Raw genomic sequence first — 21,966 nt, 5'->3', positions numbered from 1 at the left:
GTGTGGTTGGAGCCTGGTGTGTAAGAATTGCATAATTCTTTGCCATAGATCTGTTCCAGATTTGGTTTGTATGGAAAGTGGAGCCTGAATTATAAACAAGCAGGCAAAAACAATGCAACAGTTTTCATTGTGGAGGTTTTTGCTTTTTTTTTTATCAAGTCTGCATGAATGTAGACTCTAATTTGTGTTCATTTTGATATTTTGTGGATGATTTTACTGTTCCCCAGTCCAGTCCTCCTCCCAGCTGTTTTGCTGTTCAAACTGAGATTATCACTTCAGTGAACAACACACACAAAATGCTGGTCCTGACAAAGGGTCTCGGCCCGAAACGTCGACAGTGTTTCTCCTTCTAGATGCTGCCTGGCCTGCTGCGTTCCACCAGCATTTTGTGTGTGTTGCTTGAATTTCCAGCATCTGCAGATTTCCTCATGTTTGTTATCACTCCAGTGTCCATCTCCATCTGATCCTTCAACCAAAATTCTTGCTTCTAGTTTGCCCAAATGATTCCATTTTTGCCATATGATATTGCACCGCCCATTTTCAACTGTGCAGCATGTCTTGCAGTGCTGATGTGAAAGTTTGACTCCTATCAAACTCTGTTTTAAGTGTGGAAAAGATTCCAAAGCATCGGTTTAGTTAGAAAATCTCAGTAGAGCTGAACTGATGTGATTTTCCATTAACTCACTCATGTTACGAAGTTGACAATTGGTCACTGAGCTTGCAAAAGGTCTGATTGGGCAGACCTTTTGAGCATTCAACACAATAATCACACTGCTTCTATGTCACAGATGCTTCACGTTTGGAAAATATTTAACTTTGAACAGCATTACCTTTTTGGATTTTAAACTGTCCATGTGTGAGTTCCACAATCAAACTCTCTCTAGTGAACAGATACAAGATATCAGGGACTATTGAATTCCAATTGACAGCTCAGTGTATAATAGCTCAGTCAATTTGTTGTAACCCATTTGCTACCATTCTGAGGTAGGTAGTATGCTGGCAGGCTCCAGATACTCACAGGATATAAAACTTTGGAAAGCCATAATCCATAAACACCACTTTACGCTGAATATTTGACCAATCTAGTGGTTATAAACAATCTTTTCAGAGAGTGCCTAGCCCTCAAGGATTAATTCTGCTTTTCAATGGACAGGTCAGTGGGAAATAGGTGTTGTTGGCAGATAGCCCCATTTTACGAGGCGTCCGATTGTAATGTGTTTCTCTGTATTAGTTGGATGGAACAATTTTTTTGAAGGCAAGTCGTCGCTTTCCTTGCTGGAATGTGGATGTAATTAGAACAGCCATATAACAATCACCAAATGCTCCATCGGTGGCCTCTTGTTACAGAGGGGTGAAAGTCACATTTTTCCCATCTAAAATTCAACTTTTCCAGATGATTTAGTGCAGCCTTCTTCAAAATGCATTTACTGCAATCTGGAGCAACTCTCTGAAGAAGGAACTCAGTGAGCCGAGCGGTGTCTGTAAGGGGGAAAGGAATTGTTGAACAGTCCTGATGCAGGATTTGGTTCCCCCAGAGATACAGCTCAACCCACTGAGTTCTTCCTGCAGTTAGTTTCTTCAAAGTCCATCTCAGGATTTGACTGTGAGTTAAAGCATTCATTCATTCAGTTTGCTTCGATGATAGAATTCACTGTCTGCTTGCAAATGTTAAATTAGTACTGGTGGTGAATTTGGCACAGCAATAATCTGCACAGACACTAGCTCCTCGATTGCATGGAGCATTTAAAGAAAACGATGCCTGTTCACACTTGCACCGTTCATGAACCGCAACAGTTTAATGCTTTGAGTTGTTCTGCTTTCAGCTTGCTGCAAAGTGTTAATTTTCCACAGGTGGAATGACACAATTTTTTTAAGTGTTCATTATTAGAAAACAAAATGTAACATTTCCATGTCCCCAGACAAAATTGAGAGTAAACCTGAAGTCTAATGCCAGTGGAATTATTAATAAAGATCTTTTTCATAGCATGACTGAGTAATTTGTGAATATTATCCATGATTGTATGAATAAGATATTTAAACTTAAATTACATCGATAAATTGTAATAATTACTCTTTACTTAGTATTGGTAAATGCCTAAAGCTTGTGCTCATAATTTTTTCTGTTTCATCACTGATGCTAATACATTCTGTACATTTTCTAATTCAGAACATTGACCTTAATGGGATCTTTAGGTACCAATTTTAAAGGAAACTTTTGTCCAACTTATAACCATAAAGGGGGACTTTGATACTGAAATATTTATAAATATAAACTTTAATTGGTTTTTCACTCGCATTTAACCTCTGGAAAATTACCAATTAACATTTCAGTTAATGAGCAGATGTTGCAAATGAAATGTTATATTGCATGTTCCTTTAAAAGACATTGTATTAGGAGCTCCTGTGCCTAATACAATGGAATTATTGATGTATTAGATCTGAGTTCTGTACCAGTAATGCCGTGGTTCTGAGTAATGACACTTACCATAGTTTACTCACTTTCCTTTTGCCAGGATAACTTCATCAATCTCAGCTTTCTGCGGCTGTTCAGAGCAGCACGCCTCATCAAGCTTCTCCGCCAAGGATATACCATCCGCATTTTGCTCTGGACATTCGTGCAGTCCTTTAAGGTGAGTCTCGGAATGTTACCATAACCAGAAACCATTGTGTCTTTCCTTAAGGATTCCTTAGAATAAGAAATTTGGTAAATTGGTTTCTAATTGTTTCGTGTACATTGAAAAACTTGTCTTGCATACTATTCATACAGATCAATTCATTACAATGGTCCGTTGAGGAAGTAGACCATAAGCCAAAGGAGCCATTGAGCCTGCCTCACCATTTCATCATGGCTGGTCCATTTTCTTCTCAACCCCATTCTCCTGTTTTCTCACTGTAGCCTTTAGCACCCTGACTAATCAACAATCTATCAACCTCTGCCTTAAATATATGCGATGACCTGGCCTCTCTAGCCGCCTTTAGCAATGAATTCCACAAATTTACCACCCTCGGGCTAAACAAGTCCCTCCTCATCTCCATCCTGAATAGACAGCCCTCTATTCTGAGGCCGTGTCCTTTGATCCTAGACTCTCCCACCACAGGAAACATCCTATCCATATCCAGTCTATTTAATCCGTTCAACGTTCAATAGATAAATGAGATTCCCCCGATATTCTTCTAAATTGCAGCCAGTACAGGCCCAGAGCCATCAAATGCTCCTCATATGCTGACCCTTTCATTCCCAGAATCATCCTTGTGAACCTCCTCTGAACCCTCTCCAATGTCAGTGCATCCTTTTAAGGGTCCCAAAACTGCTCACAACACTCCAAGTGAAGCCTCGCCAGTGCCTTATAAAGCCTCAGCATTACATGTTTGCTCCTATATTCTAGTCCTCTTAAAATGAATGCTATCATTACATTTGTCTTCCTCACCACCAATTCAACCTGCAGTTAGGGAATCCTGCACAAGGACTCCCAAGTCCCTTTGCACCTCAGACTTCTGAATTTTCTCACCACTTAGAAAATGGTCTACATTTTATTCCTTCTACCGAGGTGCCAGACCATGCACACCCCGGCTCTGTATTCCATCTGTCACTTCTTTGCCTGTTCTCCTAATCTGCAACCTCCCTGCTCCTCCACCTATCTTTGTATCGTCTGCAAACTTGGCCACAGTGCCATCAATTTCATCATCCAGATCACTGACATACAACATAAAAAGAAGCAGTCCCAAAACTGACTCCTGCAGAACACCACTAGTCACTTGCAGCCATTCAGAAAAGGCTCCTTTTATTCCCAATCCTTGCTTCCAATCAGACAATGCTCTATCCATGCCAGTATCTTTCCTGTAATATTGCTAAGCAGCCTCGTGCTGCACCTTGTCAAAGGCTTTCTGAAAATCCAGGTACACACCTACTGATTCTCCTTTGTCTATCCTGTTTCTTATTTCATCAAAGAATTCCAATAGATTTGTCAGACAAGATTTTCCCCTAAAGGAAGCCATGCTGACTTTGGCCTGGTTTATCACATGACTCCTCCTTAAAAATTGATTCCAGCATGTTCCCAACCACTGAGGTCAGGCTAACTGGATATAATTTCCTTTTTTCTGCCTCCCTTCCTTAAAGTGACATTTGCAATTTTCCAGCCCTCCGGAACTATTCCAGAATCTAGTGATTCTTGAAAGATCATTACTAATGCCTACACAATCTCTTCAGCTACCCCTTTCAGGACCCTGGGCTGTAGTCCTTTCACCTGCCTGTCCTTCCTGACAGTTCCACCACGCACTGCCTCTGTCTGTATATCAACTGCCCCATCCTTAGCTCTGTCACTGTGGTTCTCATTCCCCTCCCACACTAGTCTAAACCCTCCCAACACTCCCAGCAAATCTGCCCGCAAGGTGATTGGTCTGCCTTGTGTTCGGGTACAACCTGTCTCTTTTTTTACAGGTCATACCTTCCCCACAGGAGATCCCAATGATCCAGAAGCCCTGCCTCCTACAGCAGTTCCTCAGCCATGCATTCATCTGCCAAATCATCCTAGTCTTAACCTCACTGGCACGTGGCACAGGCAGCAATCCAGAGATTGCTATTCTGGAAGTCCTGTTTTCTATCTAGCCTTCTAAGTCCCCGGTTTAAGACCTCCTCTACTTTCCTATCTATGTCATTGGTGCCAATATGTACCAAGACTTCTGGCTGCTTACCTTTCCCCGTCAGAATGCTGTGGACTCGATCCGAGACGTCCATGACCCTGGCACTTGATAGGCAAATAAACATACAGGCGTCCACAGAATATCGTGTCTACTCTTCTAACCTTGGGAATCCCCTATCACGTCTGCAGTCCACTTCTCCCCAATTTCCCTTCTGAGCCTCAACGCCGGACTCAGTGCCCGAGACCCGGTTGCTATGGCTCCCACCTGGAAAGTTGACTCCGTCCCCCACAACCGTGTCCAAACTGGCTGCCCGTTTTCATTCCCTCTCCTGACAGTCACCCAGGTTCCCGCTTCCTGCAGTTTAGGGACGGCTACCGCCCTGTGCTCTACCTCAGTCTCCCGTATGGGCCGCAGCTCCAATTCCTTGACATGTTAGTGCGAGAACCAAAGCGATACGAAGTGGAGAATAAAGTGCTGCGGTTGCAAAGAAGTGCCGTGCAGGTAGATAACACGCTGCGGGATAGATTGTGAGGTCGAGAGTCCAAAATGTTGTATGAGGGGACCATTCAGTAGTCTTACAACAGTGAGGTAGGAGCTGTCCTTGAGCTTGCGGGTATGTGCTTTTGTATTTAATGCCTGACGTGGAGGGGGCAGAGACGATGCCCAGGGTGGGTGCGGCCATTTGGTTGCTCGAACAGCTTTACCCAACGAGTAGACAGAGTCCACATTGGAGAGGAGGCTGGGCTGTGTTCAAAACTCTGCACGCCCACATCACCCCAGCAATGGGGTGCAGTGAAGGGATCAGGTGGGAATCGTCCCATTTCGCGGTAATTGTTAATCGTCCGGTGGTTGCGACTCTTATTGTGTAAGTGCGCCACCCGTCGGTTAATGGTTGCAGTTTCCACCCCCCGGACCAGAAGAAACGTTCTTTTGCCAAAGTCTGCGACTGTCAGACAGCAGGTGAACGAGCACTTCAATGAACATAAAAAGCAGCGTTCCACGCAAGTTTAACAATCTGTTGTTCTGAGCAATCAGGACCCGGTTGAATTAGGCCATTGTTAACAGTAATTGGTTATAAAGAAAGCGACTGTGTCACTTTCACAAGACAGAGGGAATCACAGTGCATTGGATCCAGAACAAATCGGCACAGAGCAGCCGATCTATGTCGGAGTACACCTTAAGGTAGATAGTGTTCACAAAAGCAATACCTTGGCACAGGGAACTAGCCATGTAGTTAAACATTTGGCAGTATTAAAAATGTCTGTAATTTCAGTGAATAAAGTTCATCCTGAAATGAACAAATAATCAGCCCTTTCCCATTGGAGACTTGGATTTAAAATTCACTTGAGTATAAAGGTACTTTACACCTGAAGTCAGAGGCAAAATGTCAGGTTCCTTTTTCAGGTTGATATTATCAGTGATATGGAAAATAAATATGTTTATTTAGTATTCCTGATATTTTGCATGTTTGTTTTCATTCACAGAAAATGTTGGCATTTCTGGTGCTTGATAAGTATGGAAAGTTAAAGTAAACTTTGGCTGAGCTGGACAGGCTGTTGTAAAGGACACCAATTACTTCAGAACCAAAAAGAATATTGGTTTATGGCTTTAGATGAAGCCCTGATTACTTTGACTTGGCCTGCATGCCGTTTTGAAAATCCGACTACAAATGTCAGAAAATAAAACACAAGTGGCTGTTTAAGTGAAATGTTTTGTACAATCTTCAAGTCAAACTGCTTCCTTAAGCCAGTTTAAATTATTAATTATTAAATTATTAGGTTGCATTCAGTGCCATTCAAAGAAAGGGCAATGCTTGATAGAGAGCTGTTGTGATGTTTCTACAAAAGAAAGTGTAACGAACAAGGGAGCATTGTTATAAAGCAATGGGCTTGGCCAATAAAAGTGAGGTGTGAGGAAATCCCTTGGAAGGCAGTAAATCCCTGCCCTGAGAGCGGTGGAGGTGAGATCACTGGGTCTCTTTAAGGTGAAGAGAAATATATATTTTTTTTAAATGCAAGAATTGAGAGCTATGGAGAGAAGAGGCTAACATCGATCGGACACTGTCACTGACTGGTCAGTCTGGAGTCACTATCACACTGACTGGTCAGTCTGGAGTCACTATCACACTGACTGGTCAGTCTGGAGTCACTATCACACTGACTGGTCAGTCTGGAGTCACTATCACACTGAATGGTCAGTCTGGAGTCACTATCACACTGACTGGTCAATCTGGAGTCACTATCACACTGACTGGTCAGTCTGGAGTCACTATCACACTGACTGGTCAGTCTGGAGTCACTATCACACTGAATGGTCAGTCTGGAGTCACTATCAAACTGACTGGTCAATCTGGAGTCACTATCACACTGACTGGTCAGTCTGGAGTCACTATCACACTGAATGGTCAATCTGGAGTCACTATCACACTGACTGGTCAGTCTGGAGTCACTATCACACTGATTGGTCAGTCTGGAGTCACTATCACACTGACTGGTCAATCTGGAGACACATTCACACTGACTGGTCAGTCTGGAGACACGTTCACACTGACTGGTCAGTCTGGAGTCACTATCACACTGAATGGTCAGTCTGGAGTCACTATCACACTGACTGGTCAGTCTGGAGTCACTATCACACTGAATGGTCAGTCTGGAGTCACTATCACACTGACTGGTCAATCTGGAGACACTATCACACTGACTGGTCAGTCTGGAGACACGTTCACACTGACTGGTCAGTCTGGAGTCACTATCACACTGAATGGTCAGTCTGGAGTCACTATCACACTGAATGGTCAGTCTGGAGTCACTATCACACTGACTGGTCAGTCTGGAGTCACTATCACACTGACTGGTCAGTCTGGAGTCACTATCACACTGAATGGTCAGTCTGGAGTCACTATCACACTGAATGGTCAGTCTGGAGTCAATATCACACTGACTGGTCAATCTGGAGACACTATCACACTGACTGGTCAGTCTGGAGTCACTATCACACTGACTGGTCAGTCTGGAGTCACTATCACACTGAATGGTCAGTCTGGAGTCACTATCACACTGACTGGTCAATCTGGAGACACATTCACACTGACTGGTCAGTCTGGAGACACGTTCACACTGACTGGTCAGTCTGGAGTCACTATCACACTGACTGGTCAGTCTGGAGTCACTATCACACTGAATGGTCAGTCTGGAGTCACTATCACACTGACTGGTCAATCTGGAGACACTATCACACTGACTGGTCAGTCTGGAGTCACTATCACACTGAATGGTCAGTCTGGAGTCACTATCACACTGACTGGTCAGTCTGGAGACACATTCACACTGACTGGTCAGTCTGGAGACACGTTCACACTGACTGGTCAGTCTGGAGTCACTATCACACTGAATGGTCAGTCTGGAGTCACTATCACACTGACTGGTCAATCTGGAGACACATTCACACTGAATGGTCAGTCTGGAGACACATTCACACTGGTCAGTCTGGAGACACATTCACACTGAATGGTCAGTCTGGAGACACATTCACACTGACTGGTCAGTCTGGAGTCACTATCACACTGACTGGTCAGTCTGGAGTCACAATCACACTGAATGGTCAGTCTGGAGATATGTTCACACTGACTGGTCAGTCTGGAGTCACTATCACACTGAATGGTCAGTCTGGAGTCACTATCACACTGAATGGTCAGTCTGGAGTCACTATCACACTGAATGGTCAGTCTGGAGACACATTCACTCTGACTGGTCAGTCTGGAGACACGTTCACACTGACTGGTCAGTCTAGAGACACGTTCACACTGAATGGTCAGTCTGGAGACACATTCACACTGAATGGTCAGTCTGGAGTCACTATCACACTGAATGGTCAGTCTGGAGTCACTATCAAACTGAATGCTCAGTCTGGAGTCACTATCACACTGAATGGTCAGTCTGGAGTCACTATCAAACTGAATGGTCAGTCTGGAGACACATTCACACTGACTGGTCAGTCTGCAGTCACTATCACACTGACTGGTCAGTCTGGAGTCACATTCACACTGACTGGTCAGTCTGGAGTCACTATCACACTGAATGGTCAGTCTGGAGTCACTATCACACTGAATGGTCAGTCTGGAGACACATTCACACTGACTGGTCAATCTGGAGACACATTCACACTGAATGGTCAGTCTGGAGTCACTATCACACTGAATGGTCAGTCTAGAGACACATTCACACTGACTGGTCAGTCTGGAGTCACTATCACACTGAATGGTCAGTCTGGAGTCACTATCACACTGACTGGTCAGTCTGGAGACACATTCACACTGAATGGTCAGTCTGGAGTCACTATCACACTGAATGGTCAGTCTGGAGACACATTCACACTGACTGCTCAGTCTGGAGACACGTTCACACTGAATGGTCAGTCTGGAGTCACTATCAAACTGAATGGTCAGTCTGGAGTCACTATCACACTGAATGGTCAGTCTGGAGACACGTTCACACTGACTGCTCAGTCTGGAGACACGTTCACACTGAATGGTCAGTCTGGAGACACGTTCACACTGACTGGTCAGTCTGGAGACATGTTCACACTGAATGGTCAGTCTGGAGTCACTATCACACTGAATGGTCAGTCTGGAGTCACTATCAAACTGAATGGTCAGTCTGGAGACACATTCACACTGAATGGTTAGTCTGGAGACACATTCACACTGACTGGTCAGTCTGGAGTCACTATCACACTGACTGGTCAGTCTGGAGTCACTATCACACTGACTGGTCAGTCTGGAGTCACTATCACACTGACTGGTCAGTCTGGAGTCACTATCACACTGAATGGTCAGTCTGGAGACACATTCACACTGAATGGTCAGTCTGGAGTCACTATCACACTGAATGGTCAGTCTGGAGACACATTCACACTGAATGGTCAGTCTGGAGTCACTATCACAGTGACTGGTCAATCTGGAGTCACTATCACACTGAATGGTCAGTCTGGAGACACATTCACACTGAATGGTCAGTCTGGAGACACATTCACACTGACTGGTCAGTCTGGAGTCACATTCACACTGAATGGTCAGTCTGGAGTCACTATCACACTGAATGGTCAGTCTGGAGACACATTCACACTGAATGGTCAGTCTGGAGTCACTATCACACTGAATGGTCAGTCTGGAGACACATTCACACTGACTGGTCAGTCTGGAGACACATTCACACTGAATGGTCAGTCTGGAGTCACTATCACACTGAATGGTCAGTCTGGAGACACATTCACACTGACTGGTCAGTCTGGAGACACATTCACACTGAATGGTCAGTCTGGAGTCACTATCACACTGAATGGTCAGTCTGGAGACACATTCACACTGACTGCTCAGTCTGGAGACACGTTCACACTGAATGGTCAGTCTGGAGTCACTATCACACTGAATGGTCAGTCTGGAGTCACTATCAAACTGAATGGTCAGTCTGGAGACACATTCACACTGAATGGTTAGTCTGGAGACACATTCACACTGACTGGTCAGTCTGGAGTCACTATCACATTGACTGGTCAGTCTGGAGTCACTATCACACTGAATGGTCAGTCTGGAGTCACTATCACACTGAATGGTCAGTCTGGAGACACATTCACACTTAATGGTCAGTCTGGAGACACATTCACACTGACTGGTCAGTCTGGAGTCACTATCACACTGACTGGTCAGTCTGGAGACACTATCACACTGACTGGTCAATCTGGAGACACATTCGCACTGAATGGTCAGTCTGGAGACACTTTCACACTGAATGGTCAGTCTGGAGACACATTCACACTGAATGGTCAGTCTGGAGTCACTATCACACTGACTGGTCAGTCTGGAGTCACTATCACACTGACTGGTCAATCTGGATACACATTCACACTGAATGGTCAGTCTGGAGACACATTCACACTGAATGGTCAGTCTGGAGTCACTATCACACGGAATGTCAGTCTGGAGTCACTATCACACTGACTGGTCAGTCTGGAGTCACTATCAAACTGAATGGTCAGTCTGGAGACACATTCACACTGAATGGTCAGTCTGGAGACACATTCACACTGACTGGTCAGTCTGGAGTCACATTCACACTGAATGGTCAGTCTGGAGTCACTATCACACTGAATGGTCAGTCTGGAGTCACATTCAGACTGTCTGGTCAGACTGGAGTCACTATCACACTGTCTGGTCAATCTGGATACACATTCACACTGAATGGTCAGTTTGGAGTCACATTCACACTGAATGGTCAGTCTGGAGACACATTCACACTGAATGGTCAGTCTGGAGACACATTCACACTGACTGGTCAGTCTGGAGTCACATTCACACTGAATGGTCAGTCTGGAGTCACTATCACACTGAATGGTCAGTCTGGAGTCACATTCAGACTGTCTGGTCAGACTGGAGTCACTATCACACTGTCTGGTCAATCTGGATACACATTCACACTGAATGGTCAGTTTGGAGTCACATTCAGACTGTCTGGTTAGCCTGGTGACTTACTTCTTCTCCTGGTTTCTTGTGAATACAATGCAACAGGAAAATCTGTTCATGAGCTGGCAATAAATTTAAACTTGGCATTAATGGAGAACTCACTAGTGCTCTATAATTTCATCTTCTTGAAGTTGGCATTAACATAAGTATACAGAATTGGTTCCTAACATTGTTTGTTTCCAAGAATAAGTAATAGGAGATTGGCCAAATGTCTTCCTGAGCCTGTTTTACAGTTCAATAAGATCATAGCTCCTTTCCACTTTCCTGTCCAAAGCACATATTAGCCTCCGAACATCCACCCTTGAACATACATAATGACTGAGTACCCACAGTTCCAAACTCAAGAAGTTTCCCCTTGTCTCAAACCTAAATGGCTCATTCTGAGATGTCTCTGTTCTCGACTCTCCTAAGAAAACAGTCTCTCAACATTCACCCTTGTCAAATTGTCTCAGAATTGTGCCTGTCTTAATGAGATTACTCTAAATCTGAGTCGCTAAAGGTCAATCTCACTTACTTTCTGGTTGACAACCAAGTTCTTCATCATAATGTAAAGACCCATATGTTTACCGTGACGCTGCTTTTCACAGGGGCCGATTTTGTGTTTCTTTGCAGGCATTACCGTATGTGTGTCTCCTGATTGCAATGCTGTTTTTCATCTATGCTATTATTGGAATGCAGGTCAGTGCACTTCCTCTGCTTTGGCTCATAGCAAAGTGAAGCCAGATATTTGCTGTAATATCTGCAAAACTCTGACACAATATTAATTTCACCGACTGGCATATTGTATATAAATCTGCTGGTACAATACAGTGGATTCCAGTTAATTGGAACAGTTGCTTATTTGGGACAACTCTCAAAGAACAAAAACTAATCAAGAAAATAGCCAGTATACCCTTCATTTATTTGGGACACAACGCTGCTTAATTGGGATAAGAGACAGTTGCCAAACAGTTTCTAACTAGCATCAGTTAAATTGGACACTACACCTGTGCTTAGAACTAACAGTTTTAAATTGGGCCAGTTGCATGAGTTTGTGTTCAAAAAACAGTGATTTTTGTCACTGATAGATGGCAAGAAATAAGCAGTAAGACAATTCAGAACCAACTTGCTCACCGACGTTTCAACCATTCAGGCCAGAAACGGTCATGAGTGAAAATGAAAAGATTTCACCATTTCAACAAGTTAGGAAGTATGAAAACGTTGAAGGTGTTGACAGTCATTTTGAAAATGCAGAATTGGAAGATACAATGGTTGAAAGCATTGTATGAAGGCAGACCATTATTTGTACTGGGTGTCTGTACCGATTTTGTTAATTTCGGATTCAGGTTAAGTTTATTGTCATTTAAAAACCACAAATGCAATGCAGTTTAAAAAATGAGACAACGTTCCTCCAGAATGATGACACAAAAACACATGACAAAATAGACTACACCAGAAAATCCACATAACATTTGGCAATCACCAGTCCAGAGTCCGGAGAGGCTGCTGCGTATTAATATCGTGCTACCGTCTTAGCGCGTTACCCAGAAAGGAGCTCCAAACCCACCAGACAAAACAAGACCAAAAACTAAAGCTACAAGACCTGCACAAAACCACATAGTTACAACATATCATTAAAACAGTGTAAACAATACCATAATTTGATTTAAAAAAAACAGACCATGGGCACGGTAAAAATAGTCCAAAGATGTTAAGAGACTATAAATTTGAAAGAAACCACCACACAGTTTCCACAAGTCATCAGGGTCCCGATAGACTCGTCATCTCACGCCAGCGGCAGAAGGGAATACCCCCACTATGGACTTCCACGGCGCTGCCCGACTCAGCCTCACAGATGCAGCACACGATGAAAGATCCGTTGAACCCAGCCTCACAGACGCAGCACATTCTGAAAGCGACCTGACCGCAGTGGACTCCGAATCCGTTGAACCTCTGAGCCTCCGACCATCCCCTCCGGCACAGCTTCTCCGAGCACCATCCTCTGCCGAGCGTATTGAGACGCCATCGGCAACGCAACCCCGAGGACTGGGGGCCTGTTCTTCCCAGCAGAGACCCAGACCTCACAGCAGCAGCAACGAAGAAGGCCTTCCTGGAGATTTCCAGATGTTCCACTGTGCTCCATGCTCCCACATCCGTTTTTCATTAGATTAGGATTGCGCACAGCACCCCTACTTAACAAATAACATATCAGCTCCGTCCCAATTTACAGTCAATCAAAAGTATGTGACAGCATACACTGAACAAATTCTTCCATCGATGACTATTAGGAACCAATACACACTTGTATAGTACTGCAGTAGTATTGGTAATGCTCTAATTACTATATTCAAAGTAATTTGTTCTGTATTTCATTTAAATACATAATTTATTAATCAGTAGTTTGTCTTTTTTAATTTCTATGAAACTTTGGCTAATTGGGGCAGACAGTTAATTGGGCCAGAATGTTCTGGTCCCAATGTGTCCCAAATAAATGAAGTCCCCTGTGTTAAGTAATTTCAGCTCTACATAATAATAGCATAATTCTGTTCCAGCACCAGCAGCCGGGGTTCAATTTCAACACTGCCTGTAAGGAGTTTGAACATTCTCGCCGTAACTGCATGGGTTTCTTTTGAGTGTTCCGGTTTCCAGTCCCATTCCAAGGACATACGGGTTGATAGGTTAATTGGTCATGTGGGTGGAATTGTGTGGTGAGGGCTCATTGGGTTGGAAGGGCCCATTACTGTGCTGTAACTCTAAATGAATAAATAGTACAAACATATTTTCCAATTTGTGACAAATCACTAATTTATATAAGCAACATATTTAAGTATGCCATCTCTCACTCACTACACACACACACATACACACACAATATACTGTGTATATAATATAATGCTGTAAGATAATTTTTTTAATATAATAAGCTAATATAATAAACCTAGAGGGTATTTATTTTAATTTGCGTTTGTAAATTCAGTGTTGTGCCACTGTCAGTACAATTTATGGTGTTCACTGTCTGTGAAAAGCTGATAAGAATGAATCCTATTCACAGAAGTGAGTGCATGACCTGACGTGTTCCCTTTACACAGAACTGATTAAATGCTCTGTTCTCAGCCATGCTGTTCTTTGCCACACCCTTTAACTGATGGTCAAATGTTGGAAAATTGGTGATAGCAATCAAATATTGCTGTCAGAAGAAAAGGAGAGGCTTAATATTGGAGACTGATTCAAAGGGTTCAACCTACAATTCATTGGTGATTTATTGCAATCCATTTGGTCAGAAACATGAGATCATGGCAGTTATATAATTAAGCATTTAATTAATTATGCCTTTGAATCTCATAAACCAATGTTCAGCCTAATATATCTGACAGAAAATACTATTTTAAAATGGAGATTCAAGATTTAAATAAAATAAACCAAAAAACAAATCAACATCATTTGCACTTACATCTTCAGGATGTTCATTAACTCAAAAACAAAATAATTATTGTTAAGGCTTAGTTGTTGTTGCCATTCAGAGGCATTTGATATAACATATAGCTTCTGCGCAGGATGACCCCGTATGAGAGAAGTGGCCAGTAGATTTGACTGAGGAATGAATTTTGGCCAGGATCTTTAAGGAAACATAGATTTTAACAGAACTGAGTTTTTGAGGGTTTTACTAAGAAAGCTGATAAAGGCAGTGATAGACATGGTTTATGTGGGTTTTGACAAGGTCCTGCATGGTTGGCTAATCTAGAAGATTAAGACGCAAAGGGTTCGAGATGTGTTAGCAAACTGGATCTGAAATTGGCTTGGAGGCAGGTTGTGGAGGGTAGAGTGTTTCTCTGACTGGAAGTCTATAAGAAGTGCACTGCAGGAATTAATCTGGGACCTTTGTTGTTCATAATATGTAAAGATGAGATGGATATATGTGGCCCGTTTAGTAGGTTTGCAGATGACTACACAACAGGTGAAGAACAGTTGAAGTTTGTCTAAAAATATAGCAGGACATAATTCAACCAGAAAGTTAGGTGGAGCTGTGCAAAGTGGTATTTAATCCAGAGCACTATGAGGACTGCTGGTCTGCAACTCACCCTCGGGCAAGGTATAGCCACCTAGTCAGGGTCACATGAAGCCATGGGACAAGCCATGGATGGGCGTACGAGCAGCTGGTGCATCTCACTAGTTATGTGACCGCTGATGCCAGGCAGACAATCTCTGAAGAGAATTGATCATGGCTGGCATCACCCACCTTTTAATAACACTGCCCAGAAGAAAGCAATGGCTAGCTACTTCTGCAGTAAATTTGCCAAGAACCATAGTGGTCATGGAATGACCATGATCGCCCACTTCACACAACGCGGCACATAACGAATGAACTGGGAGGCAATGCACTTTGGGAGGTTATATTCTGTTAGAACTTATGGAGTAAATGACAGACACCCTAGGAGTATTGGAGCACAGTGGGCCTTTGAGCTAGATGGATTGGGGTGCCTTCCTTCATAGGCTGAGGCATTGAGTATAGAAGTTTGTTCATCATGTTGCAGCTTCACAAAATATTACCTAGACCACACTTGGAGTACTGTGTACGGTTCTGGTTGTCACACTACAGGAAGTACGCAATAGAGAGATTCACCAGAACGTTACCTTGAATGGAGTGCTGTAATGATGAGGAGAGATCGGATTGTTTTTTCTTCTCTCGCTGGAAGGTAGGAGGCTGAGGGTGAGTTCAGAGAGGTTTCGAGCATTATGATATATAGATAGGACACATGGTTAGTCTTTTTTCTCAGGCAGGATAGTTCGGAACTGAAAGGTACAGGTTTAAGGTGACAAGGGAGAAATTTTAAGGAGATCTGAAGGGTATTTATTGAGGTAAAGCACGGAATAGGCCTTTCCGACTCTTTGAGCCACACTGTCCAGCAACCCTCAATCTAACCCTAGCCTAATTACGGGTCAATTTACAGTAATCAATTAACCTACCAACCAGTGTGTCTTTGGACTGTGGGAGGAAACCGGAACAACCAGAGAAAATCCACGTGGTTACTGGGAGAACGTACAAACTCTTTACAGACAGCAGCATGCAGAAGGCTGTTGTATGGAAAGAGGAGGTAGTAAATGTAGTTCCAATTACGACATTTAAATGCCATTTTAGGCAGGTTCTAGGATAGGAAATGCGGGCAAATGAGATTGGTGAGATAGGCACCACCATTGGCACGGATAAGGACTGTGAGGGTACTTTCCTGTGCAGCACTTTTTTGTAATTTTGAAGTGCCTCCTCTGCACAGAATGTAGAAAGGAATTCAGAAATAGTTTCATCAGGAAGGCTTGGCATTATAATGGCAACACTAGCTCAAGAGAGTATTCATTGTAAACACAGTCACAATGAAAATAGAAGTTTCACTCTTTCTGTAACATTTCCCCTGTAGGAAGATTCCCTGGTTCTGGATCAGTGTGGTTGAATTCCCTTAGTTCAGTTTAATTTGGGCTTACTGCTACCTTACTTGAAATGATTCATCACTTTATCAACCATAATCAAAATGTGTCCAAATCCTGCTCTAGTATTCACACATAAAGGTGCCATTAGGCCCTTTGGGGCCATGCCAGCAGCGAGCCAGCCATGCAATCTGCTTTGCACCTGCACCCCTACAGCTCTCTCACCCCTGTCCAACAACTCTACTGTAATTCCTCTGTTAATTACAACAGACAATTAACCTACCAGCATAGCTTTTTGGAAGAAAACCAGAGGAACCCCTGAATTCTGAAGGAGAGCAGTGAGGCAGCGGCAGAAAGCTCTCCATTATCCCCGAAACCAAAAGCAAGAATTTGCACTGTGAATTGTTAGATTTATGTTGTTATTATTTTTTATATTTACTTATATTGTGCTTTATATTACATTCTACATATATATTGATATGGTACTTGTTTATTTTTAACAGTCTGCATATTAATTACCCTGGATCTAAAGATTTTATTTTAATTTAGACAGTACATTGAGATTAGTCAGTTTGAGTTCATGATTCAAAATTATTTCCAATTTGTTCTAAAATCCATTAAAATGTTAGAAAATCTAGCATGGATTCTTAACAAACTGTGTGTACATCAAGGAGTGACTGGACAATTATTTATGTTATTAGGAACTGAACTTAAATTAGTATAAAAGGTATCAGTGTGGCACTCACATATCTCTAAGCTGGAGCTCTGCTCCAGAAGGTTGAGCATTAAAATCTATACTGATGCTTCGACCATTATTAGACTTCCATCTGCTTCAAAAAGGCGACCATCATGCCAGTACCAAAGAAGAACTGGCAGGGCCTCAATGACTATTGACCAGTTGCACTCACATCTACTGTGATGAAGTGCTTCGAGAGGTTGGTTATGGTTAGAATCAACTCCTGCCTGAGCAAGGCCCTGGACCTGCTGCAATTTGCCTTTTGGCCCAATAGGTCTACAGTGGATGCAATTTCACTGGCTCTCCGCCTAGATTGGATCATTCAGGCAAAAGCAAATCCTATGTTGGGCTGCTATTTATCAATTACTGCTCAGTGTTCAACATAATCATACCCTCGGCATTAATCAACAAGTTCCAAAACCTGGGCCTCTGTATCTCCCTCTGCAAATGGATTCTTGACTTCCTCACCAGAAGACCACTGTCCGTGTGGATCGGAAATAACATTTCCTCCTCACTGACAATCAGCTCCGAAGCACCTTAAGGATGCATGCTTAGCCCATTGGTCAACTCTCTCTACACCCACAATTGTGTAGGTACAGCTCAAATGTCATCTTTAAGTTTGACGACTCAGCTATTGTTGGCAGAATTTCATTGGTGATGAGGTGGCGTACAGGAGCGAGATAGATCTGCTGGTTGAGTGGTGTCACAGCAACAACCTTGCACTCAGTGTCAGTAAGACCAAGAAACTAAATGTAGACTTCAGGAAGGGGAAGTCGAGGGAACACACTCCAGTCCTCATTGAGGGATCAGAAGTGGAAAGGGTGAGAAGTTGCAAATTCCTGAGTGTCAACATCTCTGAGGATCTATCCTGAGCCCAACGTAATGAAGCAATTACAAAGAAGTTACGATAGTGGCTATATTTCATTTGGATTTTGAGGAGAATTGGTATATCACCGAAGACGCTTGCAAATTTCTACAGTTAAACCATGGAGAGCATTCTTACTGGGAGTATCACCATCTGGTATAAAGGAGCTACTACACAGGACTGAAAAAGCTGCAGCAAGTTGCAAACTCTGCTAGCTTCATCATGGCCTCCCCAAATTCCAGGACATCTTCCAAAGACAATGCCTCAAAAATGTGGCATGCATTGTGAAGGACCGCCATCATCCAGGACATGCCCTCTCCTCTTTGCTGCCATCAAGGAAGAGATGCCAGAGCCTGAAGACGCACACTTAATGGTTCAGGAGCAGATTCTTCTCCTCCACCATCGGATTTCAGAATGGACAATGAACCCATGAACACTACTTCAGTAATTGTTCCCTCTCTTTTTCAGCTACTTATTTAATTGATTTTTAAATATGTAGTTATTGTAATTTATAGTTTTTATTGCTATGTGTTGTAATGTACTGCTGCCACAAAACAACAAATTTCACGGCAATACCAGAGAGATTAAACCTGATTCTGATTCCAAGGCACTGCATTAAAGCACTGCAGGGGTTAATGCCCAATGACATGGACAATAGTTGCCCCTTGACTGACATCACAAGCATAAATCATCTGGCATTATCTCATTGCTGTTTGGAGATCTTGATGTCCAGTCAGGTACAGTTTATTGTTTGTCCTAACCATGACTCCATTTTAGTAAATCTCTGTTTGTGCAAAGTCTCTTTTTGGATAAAGGAAGCACTATATAAATGTAAACACAGGAGATTCTGCAGATGCTGGAAATCTTGAGCAACACACACACAAAAGTGCTGGAGGAGCTCAGCAAGTCAGTCGGCAACTGTGGAGTGAAGATAACAGTTGACGTTTTGGGCCGAGACTGGAAGGGAAGTGGGTAGAAGCCCAAATAAAAAGGTAGGGGGAGGGGAGGAATACAAACTAACTGGCAGGTGATAGAGGAGACAGGGTGGGGGGGGAAGGTGGGGAGTGAATGAAGTAAGAAACTGAGGGGACAAGTGGAGGAAGGATTCTGAAGGAAGTTTCTTGAGTTCTTCCAGCATTTTGTCTGTGTTACAATATAAATGTATTTAATTGAATGAAAACTGCTACTACCTGAAAGTATTTGTTTTGCCTTTTAAGGTATTTGGGAACATTGCGCTGGATGATGATGGTGCAATTAATCGTCATAACAACTTTAGGACCTTCCTACAAGCTGTAATGCTTTTATTCAGGTAAAATAATAGAAAGCAAAATGTGTTGTTTTGTGAAATGATTCCCAGAAAACAGGATAGTTACCATGAATACCAAAGAATGCAACTCAGGAGCAGGTCAAATTGTTCCAAAACACAAGAAATGTCCTGAATATAAGGTCATTCTTTGTCATAGATTTCAGCATCTGAAAATAGTCATCATTGTCAATGAGGAAATATCAATTATTACAGAGAATTCCTGACAATTTTTTGATGAGAATCCCAGGTAAAGGATCAAGAATGAAGAACAGCAGGGTTGACAAGACAGAATGAGATGGACATTGAACAATGGACTGCTACAGTTTGGCCCAGTAAGACTGCACTGACCAGCAACCATGTATTTACACCAATCCCACACCAATCCCATTTTGTTATCCATACAATAGGCAGTAGGTGCAGGAGTAGACCATACAACCCTTCTAGCCAGCACCGCCATTCCCTGTGATCATGGCTGATCATAAACAATCAGTACCCCGTTCCTGCCCTCTCCCCATATCCCTTGACCCTGCTATCTATAAGAGCTCTATCTAACTCTCTCTTGAAAGCATCCAGAGACCTGGCCTCCACTGCCTTCTGGGGCAGAGCATTCCACATATCCACCTCTCTCTGGGTGAAAGAGTTTTTCCGCATCTTTGTTATAAATGGCCTACCCCTTATTCTTAAACTGTGGCCTCTAGTTCTGGACTCACCCATCAGCAGGAATATGCTTCCTGCCTCTAGCATATCCAATCCCTTAATAATCTTATATGCTTCAATCAGATCCCCTCTCATCCTTCTAAATTCCAGTGTATACAAGCCCAGTCGCTCCAACATATGACAGTCCCGCCATTCTGGGAATCAACCTTGTGAACCTATGCTGCACTCCCTCAATAGCAAGAATGTCCTCCCTCAAATTTGGAGACCAAAACTGCACACAATACTCCAGGTGGGGTCTCACCAGGGCCCTGTACAGCTGCAGAAGGACCTCTTTACTCCTATACTCAATTCCTCTTGTTATAAAAGCCAGCATGCCATTAGCTTTCTTCACTGCCTGCTGTACCTGCATGCTTGCTTTCATTGACTGATGTACAAGAACATCTAGATCTCGTTGTACTTCCCCTTTTCTTGACTTGACTCCATTTAGATAGTAATCTGCCTTCCTGTTCTTGCCACCAAAGTGGATAACCTCACACTTATCCACATGAAACTGCATCTGCCAAACATTTGCCCACTCACCTAACCTGTCCAATTCACCCTGCATTCTCATAACATCCTCCTGACATTTCACACTGCCACACAGCTTTGTGTCATTGGCAAATTTGCTAATGTTACTTTTAATCCCTTCATCTAAATCATTAACGTATATTGTAAACAGCTGCGGTCCCAGCACCGAACCTTGCGGTACCCCACTGGTCACAGCCTGCCATTCCGAAATAGACCCGTTAATCACTACTCTTTGTTTCCTGTCAGCCAGCCAATTTTCAATCCATGTCAGTACTCTGCCCCCAATACCATGTGCCCTAATTTTGCCCACTAACCTCCTATGTGGGACTTTATCAAAAGCTTTCTGTAAGTCCAGGTACACTGCATCCACTGGATCTCCCTTGTCCATTTTCATAGTTACATCCTCAAAAAACTCCAGAAGATTAGTCAAGCATGATTTTTCCTTCGTAAATCCATGCTGACTCAGACTGATCCTTCTACTGCTATCCAAGTGTGTTGTAATTTCCTCTTTTATAATTGACTCCAGCATCTTTCCCACCACTGACATCAGGCTAACCGGTCTATAATTCCCTGTTTTCTCTCTCCCTCCTTTCTTGAAAAGTGGGACAACATTAGCCAACCCTCCAATACATTCTGATTAGATCCCCCGTCATTTCTCAGGGGAACAGCAGAAGCAATTCGATTCGCCTGCCTGCCAGAGTACCGAAAGAAAACCGATGGGCTCACAGGGAAAGCATTGGCAGCACCCGAGGTCAGGATTGAATCTGGGATACTAGAGCTGTGAGGCAGAAGCTCTGTTGCCTGTGCCACCGCACTCTTCTGTAGAGTGTCAGAGGAAAGGTGATGAGGGAAACAATACACTGGACGAATAAACTCTTCTCGGGCTTCCAGCTGGGTACAGGTAGCGATCATAACCGACGTTTCGATGACAAACTCAGCCATCTTCTTCAGGGGTTTCACAGTTTTGATCTTGTGATTGAGAAAATGATGTAGTTGAAGATAAGGCAGAGTCTTGATTTCAACGGAGTGGGTGTGGAAAGGAGGAGATGGAGAGAGAGAGAGAAAGAGAGAGCACCTTGGTAGATTTGCAGTCAAAGAAGTCAATCATGTCAAATGGCAAATGAGTGAAAATGAAGAGTTATGCAAAAATGATGAAGATCTCAAAGGTACACAATTAAATTTACCCATTGAAGTCTTTGAAGAAGTTGAGATGGAAGGGCATGCCAGTGAAGAAATGTTGTAGTGGATGGATTTCAGAACCACTGACCTGAACAAGTGAA

General features: G+C 43.1%; 1 protein-coding gene across 1 annotated transcript in view; it reads left to right on the top strand.

Moving 5' to 3' along the window:
• LOC132407260 (probable voltage-dependent N-type calcium channel subunit alpha-1B) overlaps positions 1 to 21,966 on the top strand; it is a 547,279-nt gene that overhangs the window by 443,730 nt on the left and 81,583 nt on the right. Inside the window, exons 33-35 of the mRNA XM_059993521.1 lie at positions 2,514 to 2,630; positions 11,771 to 11,836; positions 19,374 to 19,465. Coding sequence (XP_059849504.1) covers positions 2,514 to 2,630; positions 11,771 to 11,836; positions 19,374 to 19,465 — 275 coding nt within the window. The remainder of the gene's footprint in view (positions 1 to 2,513; positions 2,631 to 11,770; positions 11,837 to 19,373; positions 19,466 to 21,966) is intronic.

The sequence above is a fragment of the Hypanus sabinus genome, chromosome 18 (genome assembly GCF_030144855.1).
Source record: "Hypanus sabinus isolate sHypSab1 chromosome 18, sHypSab1.hap1, whole genome shotgun sequence".
Lineage (NCBI taxonomy): Eukaryota > Metazoa > Chordata > Chondrichthyes > Myliobatiformes > Dasyatidae > Hypanus > Hypanus sabinus.
Note: the sequence above shows the minus strand (reverse complement) of the source record. Positions and strands in the feature narration are given on the sequence as shown.